Source organism: Eschscholzia californica, unplaced genomic scaffold (genome assembly GCF_041429995.1).
Source record: "Eschscholzia californica isolate CP2 unplaced genomic scaffold, dmEscCali1.0.p SCAF_4, whole genome shotgun sequence".
Taxonomy (NCBI): Eukaryota; Viridiplantae; Streptophyta; class Magnoliopsida; order Ranunculales; family Papaveraceae; genus Eschscholzia; species Eschscholzia californica.
In genome coordinates, this window is record NW_028238461.1 from 22,610,335 (window position 1) to 22,636,304 (window position 25,970).

General features: G+C 36.9%; 2 protein-coding genes across 18 annotated transcripts; both read left to right on the forward strand.

Annotated features, from left to right (window-relative positions):
* The first annotated feature begins 3,812 nt into the window (after window positions 1–3,812).
* LOC147543701 (CwfJ-like family protein / zinc finger (CCCH-type) family protein) lies at window positions 3,813–9,873 on the forward strand. The gene is made up of 10 exons (XM_086636794.1): window positions 3,813–4,151; window positions 4,259–4,532; window positions 4,622–4,751; window positions 5,076–5,195; window positions 6,445–6,562; window positions 6,754–7,199; window positions 7,876–8,161; window positions 8,277–8,373; window positions 8,820–8,965; window positions 9,542–9,873. The coding sequence occupies exons 1-10, from the start codon at window positions 4,077–4,079 to the stop codon at window positions 9,668–9,670; spliced, it is 1,821 nt and encodes a 606-aa protein (XP_086492920.1). The 5' UTR covers window positions 3,813–4,076; the 3' UTR covers window positions 9,671–9,873.
* Window positions 9,874–18,267: 8,394 nt separating this feature from the next.
* LOC147543702 (Protein kinase superfamily protein) lies at window positions 18,268–24,841 on the forward strand. 17 transcript variants are annotated; one of them, XM_086673230.1, is made up of 14 exons: window positions 18,268–18,422; window positions 18,859–19,004; window positions 20,027–20,110; window positions 20,214–20,414; window positions 20,680–20,724; window positions 20,799–21,011; window positions 21,130–21,222; window positions 21,325–21,426; window positions 21,515–21,589; window positions 21,687–22,058; window positions 22,140–22,424; window positions 22,509–22,892; window positions 23,071–23,314; window positions 23,696–24,841. In XM_086673230.1, the coding sequence occupies exons 2-14, from the start codon at window positions 18,926–18,928 to the stop codon at window positions 24,381–24,383; spliced, it is 2,865 nt and encodes a 954-aa protein (XP_086529356.1). In that variant the 5' UTR covers window positions 18,268–18,422; window positions 18,859–18,925; the 3' UTR covers window positions 24,384–24,841. The 17 variants fall into 17 exon arrangements, with proteins under 17 accessions (XP_086529356.1, XP_086529366.1, XP_086529368.1 ...); XM_086673231.1 differs by lacking the exon at window positions 18,268–18,422 and adding an exon at window positions 18,444–18,492; XM_086673227.1 differs by lacking the exon at window positions 18,268–18,422 and adding an exon at window positions 18,466–18,492 and having other exon boundaries at window positions 22,506–22,892.
* Window positions 24,842–25,970: the final 1,129 nt, after the last annotated feature.

A 25,970-nucleotide genomic window follows, 5' to 3' on the forward strand; every position in this document is an offset into this window, starting at 1 on the left:
TCCACATTAGGCTCGCCCATCTTTTCATCTATGACAGTGGAACTGCCACATCCACCACCATTACATTGTCTACAACTAAATATAGTTCAACTTCGTGTATGCAAACTTCTAATAGTTCTCTTGCACCTCCAAGGGGCGAGGCTTCAACATTGAGTTCTTTAACGCCTTCGTCAAACACCCTGAGCTTGTGAGCCCTTCGGTAGCCTTCGACATCTTACCCAGTGCGGCGACTTCCTTTCGGGGCAAACCTGTTTTGTTTACATAGGCTTGACAATGGTGAATCATCGACTTACGGAAGGCCACGTGGGAGGCCCATTATTAAATCTTCGTGATCATTGTAGATATGATTGTATCTTTAGATATCACACAAGAATATTCTGCGCACAGCAAGCGTTTCGCGTAACCGATATTCCTCTCACCTAAAACAAAGATCCAGGTGCAGAGTATACTTCTCCAAAACCTCTCATTCTAGAGCTCAGGTTGCTAAGTTGACTTGAATCTACCTTTCTATTAGTCTTTAGGCCATGACAGAGTTCAAGGTGCTTAGGGGACTCGTTCAGATCTTCCATGTTAGAGCTAAGGTGATAGAGTTAATTATTTCAAATCCACCTCTCTATTGGCTTAGGAAAGATCTCGCTCGTGCATATTCAGGGGACTTGACATGTTCCACCAAGGTTAATTAACTAACTTCTTTAACTTGCCAAGGTTGACCAATATTTGGTTAAACTCATACATATGATGCAAGTTTCCAGCGAATAACTCCGACCAAAATAGTGGAAGAAGATTGTGTGCGTACAACACGAGGGTGGAAATTTGGCCCGACTTAAGTACCTGTTAGTATCTTAGACCCAGGTTCGGATGTTTCAGTCTGAATTCTAACAATTTTGAAAACCATCGGAGTTCTCGGGTGAGCTCGGCAAAATCAACGTTATCTTGCTCAAAGCCTGACACGGGGCGCTTGAACATGGTGAGCTTTGCGGGCTTCAGGCTATTCGAACAATGGGTATGCCCGTAAAAATAAATAAAACTAAATAAAATAACTGTAACATATATATACTTATTAGATCAAATCAACACCACATAGTCATCATCATAGATTTTAATCATAACACATCATCAAATTAAAGCGGAGAGATATAACTTTTTCACCACAAAAATATTTTTTTTTTTACATATTCATTAGAGAAATTAAATATTTTTTATTTTTACCTTTATAGATCTAGGGTTTGTTTAAATATAGATCATGGGATCATTTTGTGTCATTCTTAGTTTTGCTAATCATGTTTACAAAATATTTAACGTTAGAAGTAGAACCAAAAGAGAGGTGCATTTAAAGATTGATTTAGGATTTGCTTTGGTTCTTTCTTTGTTCTGTAAGTATAAAGGGGTTGGATTTGAAGTGAATCAATTTGACAAAAGTTTGATATATAACATAATTAGAAAAGGCGTGTTTCTAAGATCCACCGTTCATTTTTTCTCCATTGTTTGGTTTCGTTCTAGTTAAATTAAGATGGTGAGGCGTCATCATGGACGTACCCATGTAAGGGCCAGGAAGGGCCATGGTTTCCTTATCCATGCGAATAATTAAAACATGGTCCCCCTCGACCCTAAACAAAGATTTTGGTTCTGTCCCTGAGCCTCATGATATGTATAAAAGGAAGAGTTCGTTTGAAATTCGTTTTGTAGGCCATACAATTAAGAAGATAATGGAAATATATGTACTTAAACATTATTAATTTACATACTCAAATGAACTACAAGACATTGAAATAATTATTACTCCCTCCGTCCCATTTTGTTTGTAGTTTTGGGGAATTCAACTGATTAAGGAACGGTATTTATTGTTGGCAAATATAAAGACTTTCCCTAAACTACCCTCATTTAATATAGAGTATTTCATTAATTAGAACATTGGTAGAAGCGTAGAACCAATTAGAACCATGAATGGTATTCAAACTAAAGGGTAGTCTTGGAAGTTTCATCATTTTAATAATGAAATGAATGTTATAAAAGGAAAGTGACCAAAATTTTTGGGACATCCATAAAAGGAATAACAACCAAACAAAATGGGACGGAGGGAGTATCTTATAACTTTTACCAACTGTACATTATTTCTTTAACAAAAAAAAACTTCTATACATTATTTTAACGAAATTATTATTTTATCGAGTATTAGTTAAAGAGGTTCTAATGTAACGAGGTTTTCATTTTGGGAGATTTTATAGGCAATGCCCAAAGTTGTTAAAGACAATGTATTTTTCGTCCAAGACTTGGTCAAAACAAATTGACCAAGTATGGTTAAAGGCAATGTCCATCTTCCTTCTTCTCCGACCAGATGTCGTCGCTCTGTAGCCTCCGGCCAGCAACCTAAACTCAAATTTTTTTTCTTTTCTTCTTTCTTCCTTGTACTTCTCTACTCTCATCATACCCACCCTCTATTCCGGTGAAGGGGGTTCCCTTTCGCCGGAGTTTGGTCCTGATCTAGGGTTTGTTATCCATATTTTTTCATTTGCTCTCCCAAAAATTACCTTAAGATTGGTTCCTCTGTTATTTTCATATTTGTCATTCCTAACCTTAATTCCAAATATACTCCTTGGTAGGGGTGTACACGAGTCGAGCATATAACAAGTTGTTCGAGCTTGGCTCGACTATCGCTCCTGCTCGACTATCGCTCCTGCTCGACTATCGCTCCTGCTCGACTCGAAAATTAACGAGTACGAGCTTAACACGAGCTCAAAATATGCTCGTTTACATAAACGAGTCGAGTTTGATCATTCTTTAATGTCTCCCGAGCTACTCGTGAAACAACTCGTTTAACATACTATCTATTTTAGTGTAGTTCATAATTATGTATTTACATTGAAACTTGTACCTGAATACCAACCATCAAAAGATTATTGGAATGTGAATCATTAATCATTATTGTTGTGTGTGACAAATGATCATTGAAGTATTTTGATAATTTGGGAAGGTGTTTTAAATTGAAGTATTTTGATAAACGAGCTTAAAACGATGCGAGCTCGAGCTCTTTAAAACATATACGAGTCAAGCTCAAGAAAGTGGATAGTTACTCAATCGAGCCTGAGGTCGAGCTTAAGCAAACAATCAAGGACACTAACCGAGCTTGAACATCTTACTGCTCACATCGGCTCGACTCGAGTACAACCCTACTCCTTGGAAGAAAATAAGTCTCTTGAAATTTTGAGCCTCGAGTTATATCCCCACTAAAGTCATGTTGAAAAAGACACCTAATCATTCAAATCTTTGTTGCGGGGCCTATAAATTATACATCCCCGGGTTGAATCGTCGAATCATATCCAAACACAATGGTTTATTCAGGCAGTCTTTCCGCTGAACTTAACTAGTAAAATTGAGAATACCATGAGAATGAAGTAATGAACATAGTCCAAAGGAAATTTGTAGGCAACTTCAACATTGTTTCTTGTCTTGTGATTTTTTTTTGATGAAAGGTCTTGTCTTGTGACTAATGTTATTGAAATCATACCTATTATATGAAAGAAATATGTTGCAAATAACTGATAATATGAACTATAATAGAGATAATAGTTATGTTGTTTATGAGGATTACTAATCTGTGGTCGTGTGCAGGCTCAAGAAGTTTTCTCTATACGAATAGATTTCTCTCCTAGATTTAGGGTTTCAAACTCTAAATCCGCTCCTATATTTTCTGGCTCGAGAGAGAAGAAGGAAAGATGTGTATCGCAGGAGGATAAGGAAAATGGTCAAACATAACTGGGGCATTGCCTCAATAGACTACATTACCTCTAAACATACGTAAGATTGCATTTAGTGAGATTGCATTTAGCGAGATTGCCTTTAACAACTTTGGGCATTGTCTATAAAATCTCCCTCTCTTTTTTGTTGAGTGTATTTTTTTCTTTTTTTTTGAACTTTTTTGTTGCGTGTATTATCACAAAAAAAAAGAACATTTCTGGTGTGTATAAAATTTTCCATTTCCCACTCTAGAGAGCTTCTAACTTCTTCCCCAGTTCACTAGCACAGCTTAAACCCTCTCTCTCTCTCTCTCTCTCTCTCTCTCTCTCTCTCTCTCTCTCATGGCTCCTCCTCGGATTCTCCTCTGCGGCGACGTGTTAGGTCGTCTTAATCAGCTCTTTAAGCGAGTCTCAACGGTATCTTTCTCTCTCTAGGGTTAATAATAATCAAACTTGAGTCTAACTTCCCCCTCTTTTATCATTTCTTCCTTTGATTTTCCAACATTCTCTCTGAATTTGTATAGGTGAACAAATCAACAGGTCCATTTGATGTACTTCTCTGTGTTGGACAATTTTTCCCAGACTCACCGGATCGCCTTGAAGAATTCCTCGACTACATTGAAGGACGTTCTCAAATCCCAATACCAACTTACTTCATTGGTGATTACGGAATTAGTGCACCCAAAGTTCTCAATACTGCTTCCAATGATCCTACCAATCGTGGGTTTAAGATGGATGGATTGAAAATTTGTGAAAATCTTTTTTGGTTGAAAGGCAGTGGGAAATTCACTCTTCATGGTATATTTGTTGCTTTCCTAATCTTATTACAGTTATGGATTTTTTGATTGCTACTTTATGATTTGACTCGAATTCTAAACACTTTTTAGGTTTATCCTTGGTCTACTTATCCGGTAGACATTCATTGGAACGACAACCGATTGGAGTTTATAATCAAGATGATGTTGATGCATTACGAGCTTGGGCTGAAGAACCCGGAGTTGTTGATTTATTCCTAACATATCCTTGTTTAATTGAATTGGGTTTCGATGTTTTTTTAGACGACTAAAGAAATATTTGAAGTTGTTTGGTCAGTTTGTTCATGATTGATAGTTACATTTAATTCACCCACTGCTGTGGTAAGCAAAAGATATACAAATCATAGAGCATTTTCCAATTAAACCCAATATTGTGCCGCGTGCAGCCGACAATTTTAGTGTCGCACACAACTAATATGCTTTTCCCAACCCCAGTATCATGTGGTCCATAATTTAACCGTATGATTTCTATTTGATGCTTGCTTTTGTTGGTTTAATTTATCTGTGTTCCTTGACATATAACTACTAATGAATGGCCGAGTGGGGTTACAAATGGAGCTGATATAAAGGAGGCTCCGACTGGAGTTTCAGATCCGTCAGGGACTGATCCTGTTATAACAAAATTGGTTGCGGAGATTAAACCCCGGTGAGTGATGACATGACTCATATTATATGGCAGTTAATTTAGCTTTTCATTTCTCTTGAAAGAGATAGCCACCATACTTATTTTTCTCGTAATTCGATGAAGTAAGAATATTTAAGCTTAAACTTTTTCTTTTCCCATAAACTGAGTAATGACTAGAGGAAAGTAGCTGGTGGAGATGTGATCGATTTTTTAAAGAACGTCAGTCATTCTTTATCTAAAATGTGTTAGTCATGAGCAGTGTCATAATGCTTGTATGATCATTCCTTCACACTATATGACCACTCTCATTTTCAAATGGCTGATATCTTCATTTCCCGATAATCTTAATTGCACGATATATGCAGTTGGACTCTTTGTCTACAAAAACGCAATACCCTGCAAAATAGCTACTCAAGTCGTAAAAATAGTTTCATGACCGATATAGTGATACATTTGTATTTACCTAGAAATCATAGTTGTTTGGTTCGTGTCTTTGTGACTATTTTTCCTCATTTACCCATCACAGGAATTTTATCTGTTGATGCATTTCGGGATCTGCTTTAAAGACAGCAAATTGAGACCTGCAATTTTGTGTTCAATTGGGAGGCTTTAATACATAACATATCCCTAACTTCTGAATCAGACCTTAACAACATCTCCAATGCAAGACTCGAGAAAAACTCTAAAAATCCTATGTCTCATGTGTGAAAAATGGATCTCTAAATGGCCTCTTTCCTATTTGGCTATTTAGAGTTACTCTATTGGAAAACCTTCTCCAACGCAACTGAAGAGGAACTAAACGTATATTTGGAGTAAAATTAACTCATTTGCTTATGTGGCACTTAGAGATCCTCAAGAGGACACTCTAAATTTAGAGTGTCCTCGTAAGGATCTCAAAAATAACTACTGCCACCCCATTTTAGAGATCCATGTGAAATGTTGCATTGGAGATGGATTTTAAAGAGAAACTCTAAAAAATCCTATGTGGCACCTAAGATTTAGAGTTTGAGTCTTGCATTGGAGATGCTCTTAGTTAACAAATCTAACGTTCAACCTGCAAGCAGTTACCATGAATGTGTAAACTTCATAACTTGGTCTTTTTGGTGGCTTCCTACTACTTTTTCTTTGTTTGGTTTCTGGCACATGTTTTATTTCTCTTCAATTCCTTGTTCATATAAATTTAGATGTAAATATGTAATAGTATATTGTCCGTGATTTTTCGAACAATTACGTCTAGTTGCTGAATTTGTTTATTTTTTTGGGAGGATAGGTATCATATTGCGGGTAGCAAAGGCATATATTATGCCCGTGAACCATACTCTAATGACGAGGCTGTACATGTGACACGTTTCTTGGGTCTTGCTTCTGTTGGTAACAAGGATAAACAGGTCAGTTTGGTTTCTGACCTAATTTAGGAGTGTTCCACTTACTCAAAACTGCAAATTAATTACTTCGATCCTAAGCTTTTAGTCAACTTTTATTACTGCTGCTTTTAAAAATATTAAGTCAACACATTTTGAGTATATGGTATTTGGTGCGCACTAGATTCAGCTTCTGATCGATTAATAACGCTCTTCAGAAATTTATTCATGCGATTTCTCCTACTCCAGCAACGACTATGTCTGCTGATGAGCTATCTACTAGACCGCCAAACACTACATTATTTCCATATTCAGTCGTATCGAAACAAACTCATGCTAAGGACTCATCAAAACGACCTAGCAATAGTGCTGATGATGAACAATACTGGCGTTATGATGTATCCCAAAAAAGGCGGAGACAGGGAGTAGGGGATGGAGAGAAGCTGTGTTTCACATTTATTTCTTCTGGTTCTTGTCCACGAGGCGAAAAATGTAACTATCAGCATGACATGGATGCGAGAGAACAATGTCGGAGAGGTGTTTGCATAGATTTTCTTGCCAAAGGAAAATGTGAACGAGGTCCTGATTGCAGCTTTAAGCATAGCTTAGTGGACAAGGATGACAAGACTTCTCATAGGAGCCAGAGAACTGAGAACACTGGCAGGTTGGTGAATTTATTATGAATCATGTTTCTTATTTCCTGTACTATCATATTTTGAAGGTAGTATACTAAAGGATATTCATGTTCTTTCCTGAGATACTCGACCCATGTTTCTTTCATTGTGATCTATTACTATTCTGCTTTTATTGTATAGATCACATTGATGTCCGCTTGTGAAGATGATGAACTGATCTTCCAAAATTTACACAAGTTGGAGACTGGAATAAAAAAAATTGAACTTTATTAGTTCTCTCTTTGAACATAGTGTCATAACTAAAATAGGGAACCAAACCCTAGCTAATACTTGTTTAAAGAGTTAAGATTTTCTTAATAACACTAACTACTGAAGCAAGTACTGACGGGGAAAGGCTACTGTGAGCAATTGATCAACTAACATATAAACAACAAACTAAAATGACTCTCCAAGTATTACTGCTCCAATGGCAACCATGTAGTCCATGGTTTGATCTTTAGCAGTCATGCATATAATTTCCTCGGTAACTACTTCATCATAGAGGTAGGCAACGAGTATTTCATTGCTCCCTTTGTTAACATAATAATTTAAACATTCAGTGAGAAGGGGCCATGTCAACATATATTAGTAGACAAGGGTCCTGTTGTCCTAGTTTATACGTTGTCGTGTCTGACGCTGAGAAATGTCCTTTACGTTGATTTTCAGGTCCAAAGACTGTTGGTTCTGTTTGTCAAGTCCTGCCGTGGAATCACATCTTCTCCTTAGTATTGGAGAAAATTACTACTTTGCTCTTGCTAAAGGACCTCTTGTCGAAGGGCATGTACTGATAATACCTATTGAACATTTGCCTAACACTCTTTCTCGAGATCCAAAATCTGTGACCGAACTAGAAAAATTCCAAAATGCTCTCAGGATGTATTTCAAGAATCAGGACAAGGAAGTTGTTTATTTTGAATGGGTTTTCAAGCGTGGAACTCATGCTAATCTCCAGGTAAAGATTCCAAAATGTTCGTGAAGATGCCTAAGCATTTGATTTATCCGTATTTAACCTGGATTTATCCGTAATTAACCTCGATTGCTTACGTAATTGGTTCTTCTATGTTCAGGCTATCCCTATTCCGTTGTCCAAAGCATCTATTGTTCAACGGATCTTTAATATGGCAGCTGAAAAGTTAGGGTTCTCGTTTGTTACGATTAAATCAGGTATAAGTTGATTTTTAGATCGCTACATATCATTTCTCTTTTTAGCATTCCTTATAACTAAAGAACTAGTATCTTCATTTTTCACTCTGAGATTTGACATGATATAAAACACTATTTAGTAATAGTAGTCCGGTTCATTATGATGTAATAGTTGAATTCAACAAGTTCAAGTACTCCGAGGGCGCAAAGCAACTGTCAGTTTTGTCATATGCGAGAGTCCTGTTTGAGTTGGATCACTTCCATAGCATTATAATATTATATCAAAATTATTATAAATAAATAAAATTGACGTAGTAGTAAAATATGAGCAGTTTGAGTATACAGTTTTGTCTATATTAGAGAAACATGTTGTAGCTTCACAACATCGTTGTTCATTAAACGTGTTGTAAATAGAAATATTTAGTTTCTTCTCATTCTAAATGTTTTTTGTATTGATTTCAATATAGATAGCAGAAGTTCTGAAGGAAGAAAATTATTGGCGGAACAGTACGACAAAAATTTGAGTATATTTTATGTGGAACTCCCTGATGGGACCATACTGTCGCATGCTGTTGACGAAAACGAGAAGTTCCCTGCTCAGTTTGGGCGTGAGGTGATTATCTTTTCTTATCAGTAAATTTGTTTGTTAACAATTTTGCAGTGATTTTATTATCTATTTCTTGACCCTAGGATTTTGATATGGTGGTTGAAAATTACTCATGGTTTCTTATAGATGGAAAGTGAAACCCTTAGTTAATATAGTTACCAACCTGTCATCACCTCTTCTGACAAATTCTTTGACATTGTGGAGTGGTCTTCATTCATGATCAGTTCTTTAGATCGTAAACCGCTAACTGCATTTTCTTATAGGTTGCTCTTGTCCTATAAGGAGTGAATTTCGCCATTTTTGTTCTTTTGAAGAAAAATACCTACTTTATATCTGGCAGGCGTGGTTAGTGCGGATAGTTGCATGTCTAACGAATTAGAGAACTTCAATGAATAATTTCCATATTGTGAAGTACTTTCCTGGTTTCTTTTTTGGCAGCCATTATAAGTTAAACATTTTCAGTAAAACGAGTTTCCGAGATGGTTGGCTTGTAAATAGCAATCAAACGTTACAAGTAAACACGAGTTCTATATTCTAACTTCTAGGTGATAAATTTGAGATCTGTTTTGATCACTTTTTCAGGTAATGGCAGGATTACTAAATATTGCAGACAAAGCTGATTGGAGGAATTGTAAGCTTCCCAAGGAGGAAGAAACAAAAATGGTGGAAGATTTCAAAAAACGGTTTGCTAAGTTCGATCCATCTCCATGATTATCTCTGAGATGATTTCTGTAACGCTGCTATCAACCCTCATTCTGATACCTCTTATCGGTTCCAGATTTACCAACAGTAGAGCATATTTTGTACACTAAATTGTCTGGTCATGGGAGCTAGAGGATTTTTGTCTTGTTTAGCGGAAATGTATGTGTACCCTACCCTCTAAATTAGCAATACAAGCCATTTTTTCTCCTTTAGGGCAGGAATTATGCGGGCATCACAAACTATATCATAGACGAGGCTCCTTTGACATATTGTTCTAAACCAGGATCAAAATCTACTTTATATTTCGGCATCCTGCCTTTCAGATTCTCAGTGACTTTCTGAATGCCGTGGCCTATAAAAAAGTGTTAGTGTAAGTAAGGTCATTATGGTGAGTGTACTACACATATATATAGCCTCTAAAGGCATCCCATATTTTTTCTCTTAGCCCACCATCTCTTGGCACTCTTTGTGGATCTCGGATTGACCAGTCTGAGGGCACTCGAATTGAGCCTAGTCCGTGCTGAGAGTAAAGACGGGCGAAGAGTAAGGGGTGCTTGTAGATGCTCGTTTTTTTTTCTTCTGAACTTACTAATTTATCGTTGAAATGTCCGTCGTATTTTAGAATATCAGACGTAAAATAACTGATCTGACAAGAATATATTAGTGTATATTTTAGTGTCTGTCATTCTCAATATGAGTCCAGTTGAAAGGAGTGAGATCATTATCATCATCCTGATGAATCAAATAATGGATTGTTTTTTTTTTGTCGGTGGGGAATTCAATTTGGTGGTAACCACATAAAATGGCCGAAGCACGTGGGAAATCCATCATGGCAAGGGCCAGGCATAATCAATTATTACTGTTTTAGGGTTATTCGACTTATTTTTCTCTATCAGACAGTAATATTTTTTTTTTATATATATATATATATTTTTTTTGTCCAGAAATTGACTATGATCTACGTTGGTTATTAAGAGACATTGATATGTCATCAAGATGTGATAAGCACGATAACAGAGCGGGTCTTAAGATATCGGAAGTCCGAAGCGAATTTTAAGAATGTGACCTAACATGCGTTTCATGTGAAAAAAAAAAAAGTTGTATTGGCAAATGTGGAGTTTACACATAAAACTCATGTTCGTAATTACGCATTTAGACTCAGTGAGGTTTGATGGTTGTATAGTAATTTGATGGTTGTATAGTAAAGAGTGGACAAAGACAAAAAAGTTTCGGTTGTGAAAATTTAGAACTTTAAAAATTACTTATTTTACTGTTTGCAAACTATACCTAAGTAGTGCCAACTAAATTGAGAAAAACAAAAAAAAAATTGAGAAAAACAAATATAATTTAAAAGAAAAAATAACACTTCCAAATGAAATTGAACTTGGGTCATTTCACCATGTTTCCACCAACTAAGCTACAATAGATTAGGTGACACTTTAGTAATTTTTTGTTTAAGGAGCCCAAAGTAAGAGTTTGCTCTCTTTTCTTCGGAACCGGTCTTGCACGAGAACCATCTAAGTGAAACCAAGAAGTAAAAGGGCCTAAAGCCCAAATATTGACCTCTAAGAACTGTTTTTCTCTTTATGAGAGTTATCTTGTATCTTTTCACTTCTCAATTTGTTCTAAGAAAAAAAACGTCCAGACAGTTGTTTTTGGTTTTTGAATACTGGGATGGAACTTCTTTCTTAATTTAAACACATGGACCACAGTATCAATATTTTTACACTTTTAGACCTTGTTCTCTCATCTCTTGGTTACAGCCTGCCATGTTTTTATGAATCTACAGGAAATTTTATGATGGATCTAAACATTTACATCACCCTACGCCTTGCAATTAAAAACAAAAAGAGTAGAGTAATGAAAGGTTCTTTCATTAAAAAAAAAAGAGTAATGAAAGGTAAATGAATACATATCTTCCTCATGGGCCATACAATATATTTAATCTTCCCGGTACATAAGGCCAAATCATTTGCCATGGTCCATCAATCCATGTCTTATGATGTAAGTGATATTTTCACATATGGGAATTGATTTAATATTTGCCTTAATTATTAGTTTGTTTTGGTTTTTTAAATAAGATCGTTTCGCGTATTGGCTCTTAATACATCAAAATACGAATATGTTCGTAACAATCTTTCTTAAGGGGTTTTACATGTTGGGTTATTTCCTAAATGACCCCCAACTTTTTGACCAGCTTCCTGCTTAGCCCCCTACTTTAGCAAATATTCCTATATGGCCCCCTTTATCCGTTATCTTTAACTTTCCGTTACTCTCACTCCTCCATCTCATTTCCTCTCTTTGCCAAGTCACCTAACACGCCACATCATCATCTTCTCCGGCATGGGTCGCCGACCGGCGACCTTCAAACCTAAAAAAAAAATGAAAAAATTTATCTTCTTCTTCCTCTCTCTCTCCTGCTTTCTCTCTCTTCTTCTTCCTCTCTCTTTCCTGCTTTCTCTCTCTTCTTCCTCCCCTCTCTCTCTCTCTCTCTTCCCCTCTCTTCTCACTCACTCTCTCTAATTATTTTATTTCATCTCTCCTCTCTCTCTCTCTAAACTCCGGCGAAGGGGGTTTCCCTTCGCCGGAGGTCGGGCAGACCTTAAAGGTCTGTTCAGGCAGACGTTCAAGGTCTGCCCATCCTCCGGCGAAGGGGGGGGGGAACCCCTTCGCCGGAGTTTAGAGAGAGAGGAGATATGAAATTAAAGAAAAAAAAAATTTAGAGAAAGAGGAAGAAGAAGAAGAGAGAGAAAACAGGAGAGAGAGAGAGAGAGGAAGAAGAAGAGAAAAAAATAGGTTTGAAGGTCACTGGCCGGCGACCCATGCCGGAGAAGATGATGATGTGGCGTGTTAGGTGACTTGGCAGAGAGAGGAAAGGAGATGGAGGAGTGAGAGTAACGGAAAGTTAAAGATAACGGAAACAGGGGGCCATATAGGAATATTTGTTAAAGTAGGGGGCTAGGCAGGAAGCTGGTCACAAAGTTGGAGGCCATTTGGAAAATAACCCTTACATGTTTGAGTCAAAATAATATTCAAAATAGATAAAAGTACAAAAAGAGATTGCAACTACAAAATGAGTTTGCCTTTAGAGATCCAAAACCAAAACTGTAAGATCTTTGGAAGAAGAAGAAGAAGATGGTACCTCCGTCATTCATGAATGAAAACCATTATATAAAGCTTCGATATGTCTTCACTTATCCGTTTTGCTATGACCACAATAAAACTTGATCGAGCTTTTGTGTTTATTGACTAGGTTTCCGTCGCCTCCTACAGATGTGGAAGATTCCTCTTGGCTAACGTCGTAACATTCTTCATTTTCCATAGTTAATAGAGAACAAAAAAGTAAAAAGGTTGAGATTTCACATACTACTTTGCTAAAAAATAAGCTAAGTTTATTTCTTACCCTTCATTTGATGACAAATGGTTCACATTCTCTTCATTCCGAACAATGGAAAGGAAAATTACACTTTAGCCCATCTCAGTGGGGTGGGCGCCTACTTCGCTAGTCAAAACTCAGGTTTTATCTGAATTAATAGCGAAGTTATATACACTGGATTTTTATCTTATCCGGGTACGGATGTATCTGTGTTGAGGCCAGGGGCCATGGCCCCTCCAACCTCAACTGGGTAAGCCTAAATGGGGATACTTGATGGGTGCCCTTATATATATGTGGAGAACAAATTACTTGAGCATGCGACTACTAAAGTCTAAATGGGATTAGAGAGATTTTAAAAGGCCTCCCCGTTTTTGTTAAAAGGCCTCCCCATGATTTCGTTGACTTAGTAAAAACCCTTTGACTTAGCTTGGTTAAAGGGCCCCCCTCTTTGAATGGGTGAAAAAAAACCCCTTTAAAGGTGTATTTCACCCACATTTTCTCTCCTCCATCTCATTTTCTCTCTCTGCCACATCATCATCTTCTCCGGCATGGTCGCCGGGCGGCCAAATTTCCGGCCGGCGACCTTCAAATTTTTTTTTTTTTTTTTTATTCTCTCTCTCTCTCTTTCAAAACAAAATTTTTTTTTTTTTTTAAACTCTCTCTCTCTCTCTCTATAGATCTAGAGAGAGAGAGCAGATCCATTGAAGGTCTGCGAACAGACCTTCAATGGATCTGAACAGACCCTCAAAAGGGTCTGTTTGCAGACCCATTAGAGGTTTGCGAACGCAGACCTCTAATGGGTCTGCGAACAGATCCATTTGGATCTGTTCGCTCTCTCTCTCTAGATCTGTAGAGAGAGAGAGAAAGAGTTTAAAAAAAAAAAAAAAAATTTTTTGTTTTGAGAGAGAGAGAGAGAAGAGAGAGAATAAAAAAAAAAAAAAAAAAATTTGAAGGTCGCCGGCCGGAAGTTTAGCCGGCCGGCGACCATGCCGGAGAAGATGATGATGTGGCGTGGTCAACATCACCGGTCTTGGGTTAAGTTTGACCTAACGGCGTTAACTTTGCCGTTAGGTCAAATATTGATGAAGGAGGTGCTCTTTTGTAGGGGGGGCCCTATAACCAAATGGGTTATAATGAGGGGCGCTTTTAGCGGGGAGGCCTTTTAACAAAAAACGGGGGGGCCTTTTAAAATTTCCCATGGGATTATTATGGGAAACGTTAAATGCACTCACCATTTTTGTTATCTACAGTCACGCCAATTCTGAAGTTAAAGCAGATATAGGTGTATATAACAAAAATAACAAGTTTATATAAAATTTCCACGTTATTGTTGGCTTCTCTTTTCATGTTTACTGCTTTTCATGCTTGTGTTCGGACTTGGTTTGGCTGACATTAAAGATGTTAAAGGAATGCTATATTCCTGGATTAGAAAACTGGATAGCTTTACAAATGTAAACTTTTTGGATGTAGTTGTTCATTGGGAGGCTTGAGTATCATGAGAGATTCCATAGTTCCTTCCCTTTCCCTTGTATATATGTAGTTTTCTTTCGTAAATATTTATTCAAAATTTCAAACAAAAAATACACTTGAAATTTTCGTATTCAAAGGGATTTGATCGAACAATTATTTCCATAGTAATAAAACTTCAAATCTTAATTCTTTGAAACAATAAAAGAACATTAGGATTTGAAGATTTGAATTTTCAATTATCTATTGGTTTAGTTCGCTGTAGTGATCTACTTTTAGTGTGATTGACACGACAAAAATATCATCCTAAGAGTTAATTCTTATTTTTCGTTACATTATTACCATGATTTGGTGTAAGTAGTGTGCAAATATCCCGATAATTAGATAAAATATGTAAAAAAATAGAGATCAAAGAGAAAGTTATTCAATTGCACGTGTACATTTGGCCCGCCTTGCTTTTGATTCCTTATTCCGTCCCTGTATCCAGATACTCTAATTGGGCAAGTTGCCTTATTATCGTCGTTCTATAACTGATTTTTGCATCATGCTTGGTAATAGTCCGTTGTCTGGTTGTCTAAGAAACAGCCAACCGCTTCTCGGTCTTCTACTCAGGTTGTATACCATGTTATCGCTTCTCTTACTACAAAGCTCCAATTGTTGAAATACTTATTTCACAATCTTCTCATTTTTATTCTAGAATCATTTCTGATTTTCTGTGACAATAAAGCGGCTATACACATTGTTGTAAACCCAATCTTTTTTTAACGCACCAAACACATCGAGCTCAAATGATTTATTTTTATAATTGTAATTATATTCAAACCCTAATGTAAACTGTAAATATAGCTTGTTCATAATACAAATTCACCTTTTTCGATCACATCACCCTTTATTAAGTTCCATTACTCAGTGCAAGCACTTTCACATTGTTTTTGTTTGTCCGAGACAAATTGGTATATGAACTGGTGTTGGTTGGATTCGTTATTGTCCTTCTGGTAATTTTATTTCTAGTGTTTTTTTTCGCCATTTTGAAGTTGTAGTGGTTTTTTACACTATTCTATGAAATGAATCCTAAACCGCCTTTACAACAACTAAGCTACATCTTAATGTTGTTAAGTCGTAAAGCAAGTTCTTACACATGTATATCGTTACCTTTACATTCCAATAATCTTCGGTTAGGTTTCGTAGTTTTAACAGCAAACTTTAGTATCTTCTCAATCTAAAAGATGTATTACATATTTTGCTAGCAGAACACGACTTTCTTTAGTTTTGTTTTTATGAAGAGTGCATTTTGACTCGATCGGGACTATGTTTAGTACAATAGAAATTTGATCTGTATTCATTATCAACAACATATACCAATAAACACTATGAACTCTCATAGAGCTACTCCAATTATCTGTTCATTTTTTCCAATCTCCAATTACATGAAGTCATTCTTCAACAAAAAAAAAAGTTAAATGAAGTCATGAACTAAACAAACAATTACCCCAAGATTAGAATCTGATTCGAGTATAATGCAATTTAGAAGTATCAATAGTATGATTGAATGTACTCATTGCTTGCTAGTGGAGGAAAACACTCATCCGGAAACAATGGATTGTCTAATTCACCTAGAAATACTACCTAAAAACTAATCCCATTTCACAAAGTATTTGTTTCCCAATTTTCAATGGTATTACATAATTTAGAACTTGGAGGGAAAACCAAAAAATATTACTAATAGTACAATGAAATTTTGTAAATTCGTAACTCCGTGGTGAATTAAATTAGACTTTTTAACATTTATTTCTCTCACCCAATTTTAAAATAAACCACATGTGCTCGCACATTCCTTTGGGTCCACTTGCAGGAAAAGATCAAGCTTAAAACATATAATGGTACGCGTAGTAATGATCGAAATCTATCTGTGCGTACAAATTTCTCTCATGAGAGATTTGTTTTCCCTAGTAAACATGGGTAGTAGTAGAGTCAATTCGTTCTTTAATAGGCGACACTGTCATCTTCAATGAGAAGTTTGTACATAGATGCAGAGTTTTTTTGTTGGGGTTATTTCTCAAATAGCCTCTAACTTTATGACCAGCTTGCTGCCTGGTCCCCTACTTTATCAAAAATATCTAGATTGATTCTTTTGAGTTACTGTTATAACACCGTTAACTAGTCATCACCTCTCTCTGCCACCTCATCTTCTCGCCAGCTCATCATCTTCACCGGCGAAGGTCGCCGACCGGCCAATTTTCTAGTCGGCAACCTTCAAACATTAAAAAAAATTAAGTTTCATCTCTTCTCTCTCTATAAAATTTTTTTTTCCTCTCTTCTTCTTCCTCTCTCTCATGTTTTTTCTCTCTACTTCTTCCTCTTTCATGTTTTCTCTCCCTTCTCAGTCTCTCTCCTGTTTTCTCTCTCTTCTCACACATTCTCTCTCTGTATAAACTGGTCGGCGAAGGGGGGAACCCTTCGCCGTCCGTCCGTCTAGGAAACCAGACCGACGAAGGTCTGGTTTTCCCAGACCTTCAGATATGGAAAGAGCCCAAGATCTCAAGGTCTGAGAAAACCAGACCTTCGTTGCCCTGGTTTCTCAGACGGACGGTCGACGAAGGGTTCCCCCCTTCGCCGGCCAGTTTATAGAGAAAGAGATGGTGAGAAGAGATAGAGGGTGAGAAGAGAGAGAGTGAGAAGAAAGAGAGAGAAAACAGGAGAGAGAGGAAGAATAGAGGAATTTATTTTTTGTAGGTTTGAAGGTCGCCGGTCGGAAAATTGGTCGGCCGGCCGGCGACCTTCGACGCTAAAGATGATGAGGTGGCAGAGAGAGGTGATGAGATGGAGCAGAGAGAGGTGATGACTAGTTAACGGTGTTATAACCGTAACTCAAAAAGGGGGCCATCTAGATATTTTTTATAAAGTAGGGGGCTAGACAGGAAGCCGGTCACAAAGTTGGGGGCTATTTGGAAAATAACCCTTTTGGTTTGAAAGGGTGGATAGAAAGAATTAGAGTTAATTCCTATATGGCCCCCTACTTTGTGACCAGCTTCCTTTATGGCCTCCTTTTTTTCGTAAATTCAAATATGGCCCCCTATTTTCAAGTAAATGTCATTACTACCCCTTAATTCTAAATTTAAAACATTAACAAAAAAGTTATTTCCACCTCACCCCTCTCTCGCTCCACCTCATCTCTCTTTCCAACTCACCTCTCTCTCTCTCCAACTCACTCCTCTCTCTCTCCAACTCACCTTCATCTTCTCCGTTTAAGGTCGCCGGCCGGAAAATTTTCCGGCCGGCGACCTCTAAAAAAAAAAAAAAAAAAAAAAAAAAAATCCTCTCATCTCTCTCTCTCTCTAAAAGCTCCGGCGAAGGGAAACCCCCTTCGCCGGAGCTTTTAGAGAGAGAGAGAGAGATGAGAGGAATTTTTTTTTTTTTTAGAGGTCGTCGGCTGGAAAATTTTCCGGCCGGCGACCTTAAACGGAGAAGATGAAGGTGAGTTGGAGAGAGAGAGAGAGAGGTGAGTTGGAAAGAGAGAGAGGTGAATTGGAGAGAGAGAGAGAGAGAGAGGTGAGTTGGAAAGAGAGATGAGGTGGAGAGAGAGAGGGGTGAGGTGGAAATAACTTTTTTGTTAATGTTTTAAATTTAGAATTAAGGGGTAGTAATGACATTTACTTGAAAATAGGGGGCCATATTTGAATTTACAAAAAAAAGGGGGCCATAAAGGAAGCTGGGCACAAAGTAGGGGGCCATATAGGAATTAACTCAAATAATTATTAAAAGAGTTTTATTGCATCCAATGTTAAAGTATGGGTTGTCAATGCTTCTTGACTCAAATGGACAACTTTGTCTACCATTATCAAAATCATTACAAAAAAAGTAGTCAAAGAATCACATTGCAACCCTAAGTGTGTACAGTCTGCCTAATCTTAATGATCAGTTAATCTCCACCTTCTTACTGACTAAAATTTGATTCTTTTTCAGTCTATCTTTCTCTCTCCTAAAATGGGTCTGTGTCAGTTTTTTGATTAAGTGTCTTTATTTCTGCTGTTGCTTTGCTTTTTAATTGTCTTTAGTTACTTAGAAACGGCTGTTCTCTCTCTCTCTCTATCTCTTGCATGAATACCTGTAAACATTGCAAATGTATTCATGAAAAACAAATAAAAAAAGAATTTGCATTTTTCCATCTAAACCCCCAAATTTTGTATCTCAAACTTAAACATTCTTTCTTTGCTTGTCACTTACTACAAGTGGGTCTTCTCCAATCTTTGCTTCCATTTTGTTCTTCCTTCAAGATTACCCATCTTTTGTTTTTACTAGAATAATCTATCTTCTTCCTCATTCTTTATTCTTCTTCTTCATTTTTTTTTTGTAGTTAGGTTGTGGGTTTCAAGATTTTTAAGTCTCTCTCTCTCTCTCTCTCTTTCTCCCTCTCTCTCTAGATGAGAATGATGATAATTCTTCTTAAGATAATGCTACTTGTAGTCATCATTCTCATATCAACAATTCATGGATCTGCAGGTAATGAGTTTCATTTTTGGAATGATTTTGTTATTTTCATAATGTTGCTCAACTTGGGTTGTTTCATAATGAGATGAATTTTAATGGATTGATGATTTTGTTTTTTCTAAGACAGATTGGGGATCTGGATTCTAGTTAATAAATGTTTATATAAGTTTGTGATTTCTAGCAGAACTGTGCTAGAAAATGTATGCTCACTTTGAACAACAAAAGGGAATGTGAATGATGGAGCAATACTAGGTTCAGGTTTTGTTATATTTTTAGTGTAATTTCTAGCAGAACTGTGCTAGTTACTCTGAAATTGAGCTTACCTAGAAAGTGATTCCAAGTTTACCCAAAGATGATTACTTGATATTATTGAGATAGCATTTAGAGTTCTCTTCATTTTCTAGTTGAGATTGTGCTTTATGATGCGAGAAACCCATAAGTTTAGACTAGTTTTGAGCTTTCATAAGATTTTTATTTCAGGAAAGAAACATTTCGATAATCGGAGTATGTATAAATTGCAGAGAATAACCATTCAAAACCCAATTAAATTTGCCATTCTGTTTCCAAACATAACTCTCTTTAGCTTAATCTGAGGTGAAAGGGGGTTTTATGCATCCTTATCAAGAGGATTGTTAATCGGCACCTTCATAGAAAACCGACGAAAATATCAGCATTCTTTTCAAAGCCATAATAGAAGTTTGTTTTTTAAAGTTTATAAAGGATAGTTCATTAGTTTGATCTTTCTATAGGAAAATTAGATTTTTTTTTCATTTATTTCATTTTCTTTTCATGAACCAAAAAAAGTGTTTCGCACTTTTCGTTTCTGGTCTCTTTATTACTTGTCGGAACACTTACATGTAATGTCGAGAATATGCAAAGAGAGTACGATATACAAAGGCGTTCTAGTTGGTAAAAGGTCAATATGCGCAATGTTTTTTTGATGAATTAAAATCTCGTATAGAATGCTGCTGCATTTCTAGTTCATTTGTGTATTAATATTAACCAAAGAATCGTTATCTTTTAAATCTTGCCAGGGGACAATATATCTCCATCACCGATACCCCCTGGATATCAACCTATGATAACCAAAGTGGAGAGTCCAGCATCTTCGGCCTATGGTACCTCTCTTGCACTCATGCATTTGCTGTTTCAATCTCAATATTCTTTTATAAACAAGTTTGTGGCTTAACAATTAAGGATGTGATGTACATTCTCCAACAGCGGCGACTGCTCCTATGCCGCTGAATAGCCAAGGGCCAAGTGCATTGATGCCACTGAGTCCTCCCCCAATGTCGACAGAATACAATCTAGCACCTCCACCTCCTATCCTTGAAGGGCTTTCACCATCCATGCCACCTACTGCTTCTTCTAATAGAAGATCGCCAACTATTGGTGCCCCTATCTCTCCGCCATTTTTTCCAGGTATATTATTGATCGCCTATCTATCATCAGGGGGGGAACCAGGAATTCTAGTGAGGGGAGGGGGAGATGGTTTATGCAGGCTCCTCTCATGGATAGATTTATCTGGGCTAATTTGTGTAAATTCCAAAGCAATTGTACTTACTACCTATTAAGCATTGGGTGTCCATAGTTTCAGATTTTCAATTCCAGTTTCGACATTTACCAGTATGTTTAGGGAAACGTTTGTGATTGATCGTTAGATAAGTTTTCGTAATTTTATATACAGGTACTCCTGCTGATCCGTCAAAATCAGCTTCTCCTCCGAGTATCAGTAAGTGATGAGAGTTTGTGATATCTAATGAACGAAAGAATTAGAGCCTGCCCGTGACTTCGAATTTTGTGCAGGTTCTTTCCCTTCTGGTTCTTATGCCCCGACTCGCAGTCCCTCTGATAATTTAGTTCCCCCTTTCAAGTCATCTCCTCAAATTCCAGAAAGAAATTGGTCTCCCAAACCCGCATCTTCTCCTCTAATCTCATCCGAAAACCACAATTATGCAAGTAAAACACACCAACCTGCTCCCGCACCAACTTATCCATATCCTAGTTCTAGTGGCCAAGGTTCGAATATTCTTAAACAATGTTTTCTTGATCGAAATGTGGTCTAAATATACAGTCTAATTAATTGATACTATTAAAATTATATATTGTCTTGTCTTACATTTTGTTTCTCTTGAAGGCTCGGTTGCCCCTCCTCCTGCTTCACAACCTCCAACAGCAATTCCAAAGAAAGGTAGACATAGACACCATAGCTCTCCACGCAAGAAGCAAGGTAAAAATATTTAAAATAGTCAAGCTTTTCATGTGATAAGAGATCAGTGATTCGAAACTACAGATGAGCTACTTGTCTAAATATCTTATTCATACTTTGTAGACCCTTGGATGTCTCAGTCATCTCCTTCACCTTCAACGTCGAGTCAGGGTTCACCTGCACCTGCACCTGCACCATTATCAACTGCATCAAACCGAATGAAAGGTATGATAATGGTTTCGTCCTTCGTTTTTCTTGTTTATATATGGTAATGGTTTAAATTCATCTAACCTTATATAATTTTTTACTTCAGGGCCTTTCCGAAGGAAACCGAGAACTCCATTTCCTTCACAAGTCCTAACACTACCACCTCCACCTCCTAATAATGGTATGTAAATACTAATTCTGTTACACAATCTATTAACTGAGCCTTTTTTATTTGATTTAATATCATAAACTGACATTAAATTAAATCCTACTTGTAGACTGCACATCATTGACATGCACAGAGCCATTAGTGAATACACCTCCAGGATCACTTTGCGGCTGTGTTTGGCCAATTCAAGTCGGACTCCGTTTTGACGTTGCTTTATATACCTTCTTCCCCTTAGTCACACAATTAGCCCAAGAAATAGGAATTGGAGTTTTCATGGAACAAAGTCAAGTTCGCATAATGGGAGCAAATGCAGATGGTCAGCAATTGGATAAGACCACCGTTCTCGTCGATCTAGTACCACGTGGAGAAAAATTCGATAATTCATCAGCTTATTTTACCTATCAAAGGTTTTGGAACAAACAGGTTTTCATAAAGCCTTCTTCGTTTGGTGATTATGAAGTATTATATGTTCGATATCCAGGTACTACATGCAGATATTCTGTTAGGGATCACATTTTTTTTCTTTCACCGCCTGAATTTCGGGCTTCTTGCATCTCTTCAGGTCTTCCTCCCTCACCACCTTCGGCTCCCTCCATTACTTCCATAGGCGAAGGGTTAAACTCCGTCCGTGGTAACGGAAGGACGATGCATCCTCTAGCTGTTGATATAAGGAAGAAAAAGAAAGTAGTCGGTTCTAACGTGATCGCTATCATTATTCTGTCTTCGTGCCTCGCCATTGGATTATGTGTTGGAGCTGCTTTTCTTTTATCGCGTAAATTTGGGAAGAATACTAATCATATTTCCAAACTTCCTCAAACTTCATTACCTCCATCTGGAAAGCCACCAGGTAAATTTTTCAAAATAACATAAATTGAAATGATAAGGAGCGATTTTATCTTCACAATAATAATGCAAACCCCAATTTTAGCAGGTCCTGCCAGATCGATGATTTTAGGAAGTGGGCCTAGTTCTGCATCTGGTTCTAGTATTGCAGCATATACAGGATCTGCAAAGACTTTTAGTGCAGGTGATATAAAAAAAGCTACAAATAACTTCGACGCATCAAAAGTACTCGGAGAAGGTGGTTTTGGGCTAGTGTATGGAGGAACTCTTGATGATGGAAAGGAAATCGCGGTTAAGGTTCTTAAACGAAATGATCAGCAAGGTGGACGGGAGTTCTTGGCTGAGGTTGAGATGCTTAGTCGTCTACATCATAGAAACTTGGTCAAATTGATTGGTATATGCGTGGAAGATCAAGCGCGGTGTTTAGTCTATGAACTTATTCCGAACGGGAGTGTGGATTTGCATTTACATGGTAATACTATGATTCATATCTTAGAGGGTGTTTAGGTTAAACTTCAGATATGAAAATTAAGAAACAAACATCCCTTCACGTTTATACTATAAAGTGTAAAGTGGATTTGATGTGTTTATAATTAGTTGATTTGTTTAGAAAGATGATCTTTATGTGATTCTTGTTTTTGTGCTTCCAGGGGTGGAAAAGAAAACTGCACCACTTGATTGGAGTGCGCGAATGAAGATAGCACTTGGTGCAGCTCGCGGATTAGCTTATTTGCATGAAGATTCAAGCCCCTGTGTAATCCATCGAGATTTCAAGTCCAGTAACATATTGTTGGAGTATGATTTTACTCCCAAGGTGTCCGATTTCGGCTTGGCTAGAACAGGTTTGGACGAGGCAAACAAACACATATCTACACACATTATGGGAACTTTCGGGTATGCGTTCCTTCTCTCTCATGTTTAGCCAAATCCTTTATGTACAACTACAAACTAGTCAAATATACGTAGTGTTCGATATATATTGAGTGTTCAGAAACGGCCAGAATAACGATAATAACAGCCTTTTCCACTAACAATCTGCCAACTCTACAGTTTCTCTGTTATTATAATAAAATATCTTTTGCCACATTGACCGCTCCTATAACTGTTACAGCAGCCTTTTTTATGCTTCACATTCGTTTTTTTACTGTTGTAACTTTTGTTTTTTTCTAAAGATAAAACAGTAAACGAGAAATGCTACAATCAGCATTATTTGCATCTACATTTTTCCTTTTTCATTTCAACGATAACACGAATACATTGTTCGTCATTTTTCAGGTATGTGGCTCCAGAGTACGCAATGACAGGTCATCTACTTGTCAAGAGTGACGTTTACAGTTATGGTGTAGTTCTTCTTGAACTTCTAACAGGAAGAAAACCTGTGGACATGTCAAGACCGCAAGGTCAAGAAAATCTGGTTACATGGGCTCGACCACTTCTCAGCAATATGGAAAGTTTAGAGATGATTATTGACCCATTTCTCGGCTCTGTTCCATTAGATTCTATCGCCAAAGTAGCTGCCATAGCTTCAATGTGTGTACAACCAGAAGTGTCAAATCGTCCTTTTATGGGTGAAGTAGTTCAGGCATTAAAACTAGTCTCTGATGAATCGGACGAAACAAAAGCATCATCTGGAAGTTGTAGCCACGAGGACTTGACTCGTCTAGGAACTGAAGTTCGAATCAGTACAAGGTCTGATCAGCATCAAGCATCTTCACGAGCTGACTATCGTATGATCGATTATGATTCCAGTCACGAAACTCCAAGGCCTTTATCAGTTTCAGAAGTGTTTGATAGTTCACCGGGGTTTGGTAGGTCAACATCGGGTTCATTTAGAAGGCATTCTAGTTCAGGCCCATTAAGAACAGGGAAGAGCACACAGTTTTGGGAAAGAGTGAGAGGAATTTCTAGGGGTAGCATGAGTGAACACAGATTAGCTTTCAAGTTTTGGGAAGATTCTCATTAAGTTCGATTACTCGACCATAAAAGCAATGTTCTTTCTCTGTTACGAAAATCACTCCAATAAATACATCGATGAGTACATACAAGTACAAAAGAATTTCATTGTACGAGAAATGGGGTTCATTATGGTGGTGAAAGGTGTTTAGATTTTTCAAGTGGTCAAGGAAAGTTCAAATTTTTGGTTGCAATCTTGCAGATGCTCAGAACTACAGGAAATGCCTCGGATATGGTACTTGTGAATCATGTTAAAATAATGGTCAAAATGATAAGGTAAAGATCGTATTTCCAATTTAATTCTGTGCAAATTTGAATCAGATTTTTCATCAGATTGTGAGAAGAGAGAAAACTGCTAAATTACAGAGAGGAAATGTTGTATGTTTAAAGTAAAATGGGAAAGGCTCATTCCTGTAACTTATGTTTATATAAACTTGTACTTTTGCATGAAATTTCTTTTTTCTGTAACTATGAGTAGTGTATTTCAACACTGTCTTATCGTATATCTTCGTACAAAGCGATATGTAGTATTTCATCGTCCTAAAAACGTCCAATCTTACTGAATTAAATTGGTTTGGAGTTCAAACATTCCCGATCACTAATTTAGACCTATTTTTGGACTATTTATACAGGAAACTGGCCGAAGATCCAACTTTAAAAAAAATTTAGTCTTTTTTTGGAACGATAAAAAAAAATTAGTCAAAAAGACAAGTTATATTTTTTTTTTTTGTTAAAAACCTAAAATTTGAATTTCTTTCATTAAAAACTCAAATATTTGTATTTTGTTTGGTTTAAAATCCAATATTTTTTTCAAAGTTGTTGCAAGGCGTTGCAAAGGTGTCGCAAGGGGTTGCAAAGTTGTCGCAGGTATTTACAAATTAGAAAAATAATCAAGGAGCTGAAGACTAAAAAAAATTGACTGATCCTTTTTCCCTAAATAAATAATATGTAGCGAGTTTTGACCAAACTTCCTTATTTATGTAATTCAAATAAACTAAGACAAAATCCTATGTGTCAAGTGTGAAAAATAAATCTCTAAATGGTTTCAATCTCAAATCAGGGCTCGAAATAAACTTCCTTATTTATGTAACTCGCTACATATTGTTGACCAAAAGTTTTTGGGGTTTCTTCTTCTTCAATCTCTGAAAAGTAATGATTTCGATCTCAAATCAAGGCTCGAAATAAGTACAGATAATAGGTTAGACAAATCAGGGCTCGAAATCATGTTTGCAATCTAAATGTTGAAAACACAGTTTGCAGTTTACATTATGCAAATACAGTTTCCAGTTTACATTCTGCAAATACAGTTTGCAAGAATTGCATACCTCGTTTCTAGAAAAACGTAAGGAAAAAACCGCCGTTTCTTTCGAGTTTCTTTTTTTTTTGAAAAAAAAGTAGTGAATGTAACACCCCAAATCTAGATTTCCACGTCGGCCGCCATGAAAACCTAAACTCAAAGCATTTCTCCGCAGAACAGTAAACATAGTCGATATATCCATCAAAAGAGACAAATAATATCAAATGTGAAGCTCATAAGAATCAATAAATCATGTAAAAGAAATCCATTAAACTTTCTTAACTCAAACAATGTTTCTAA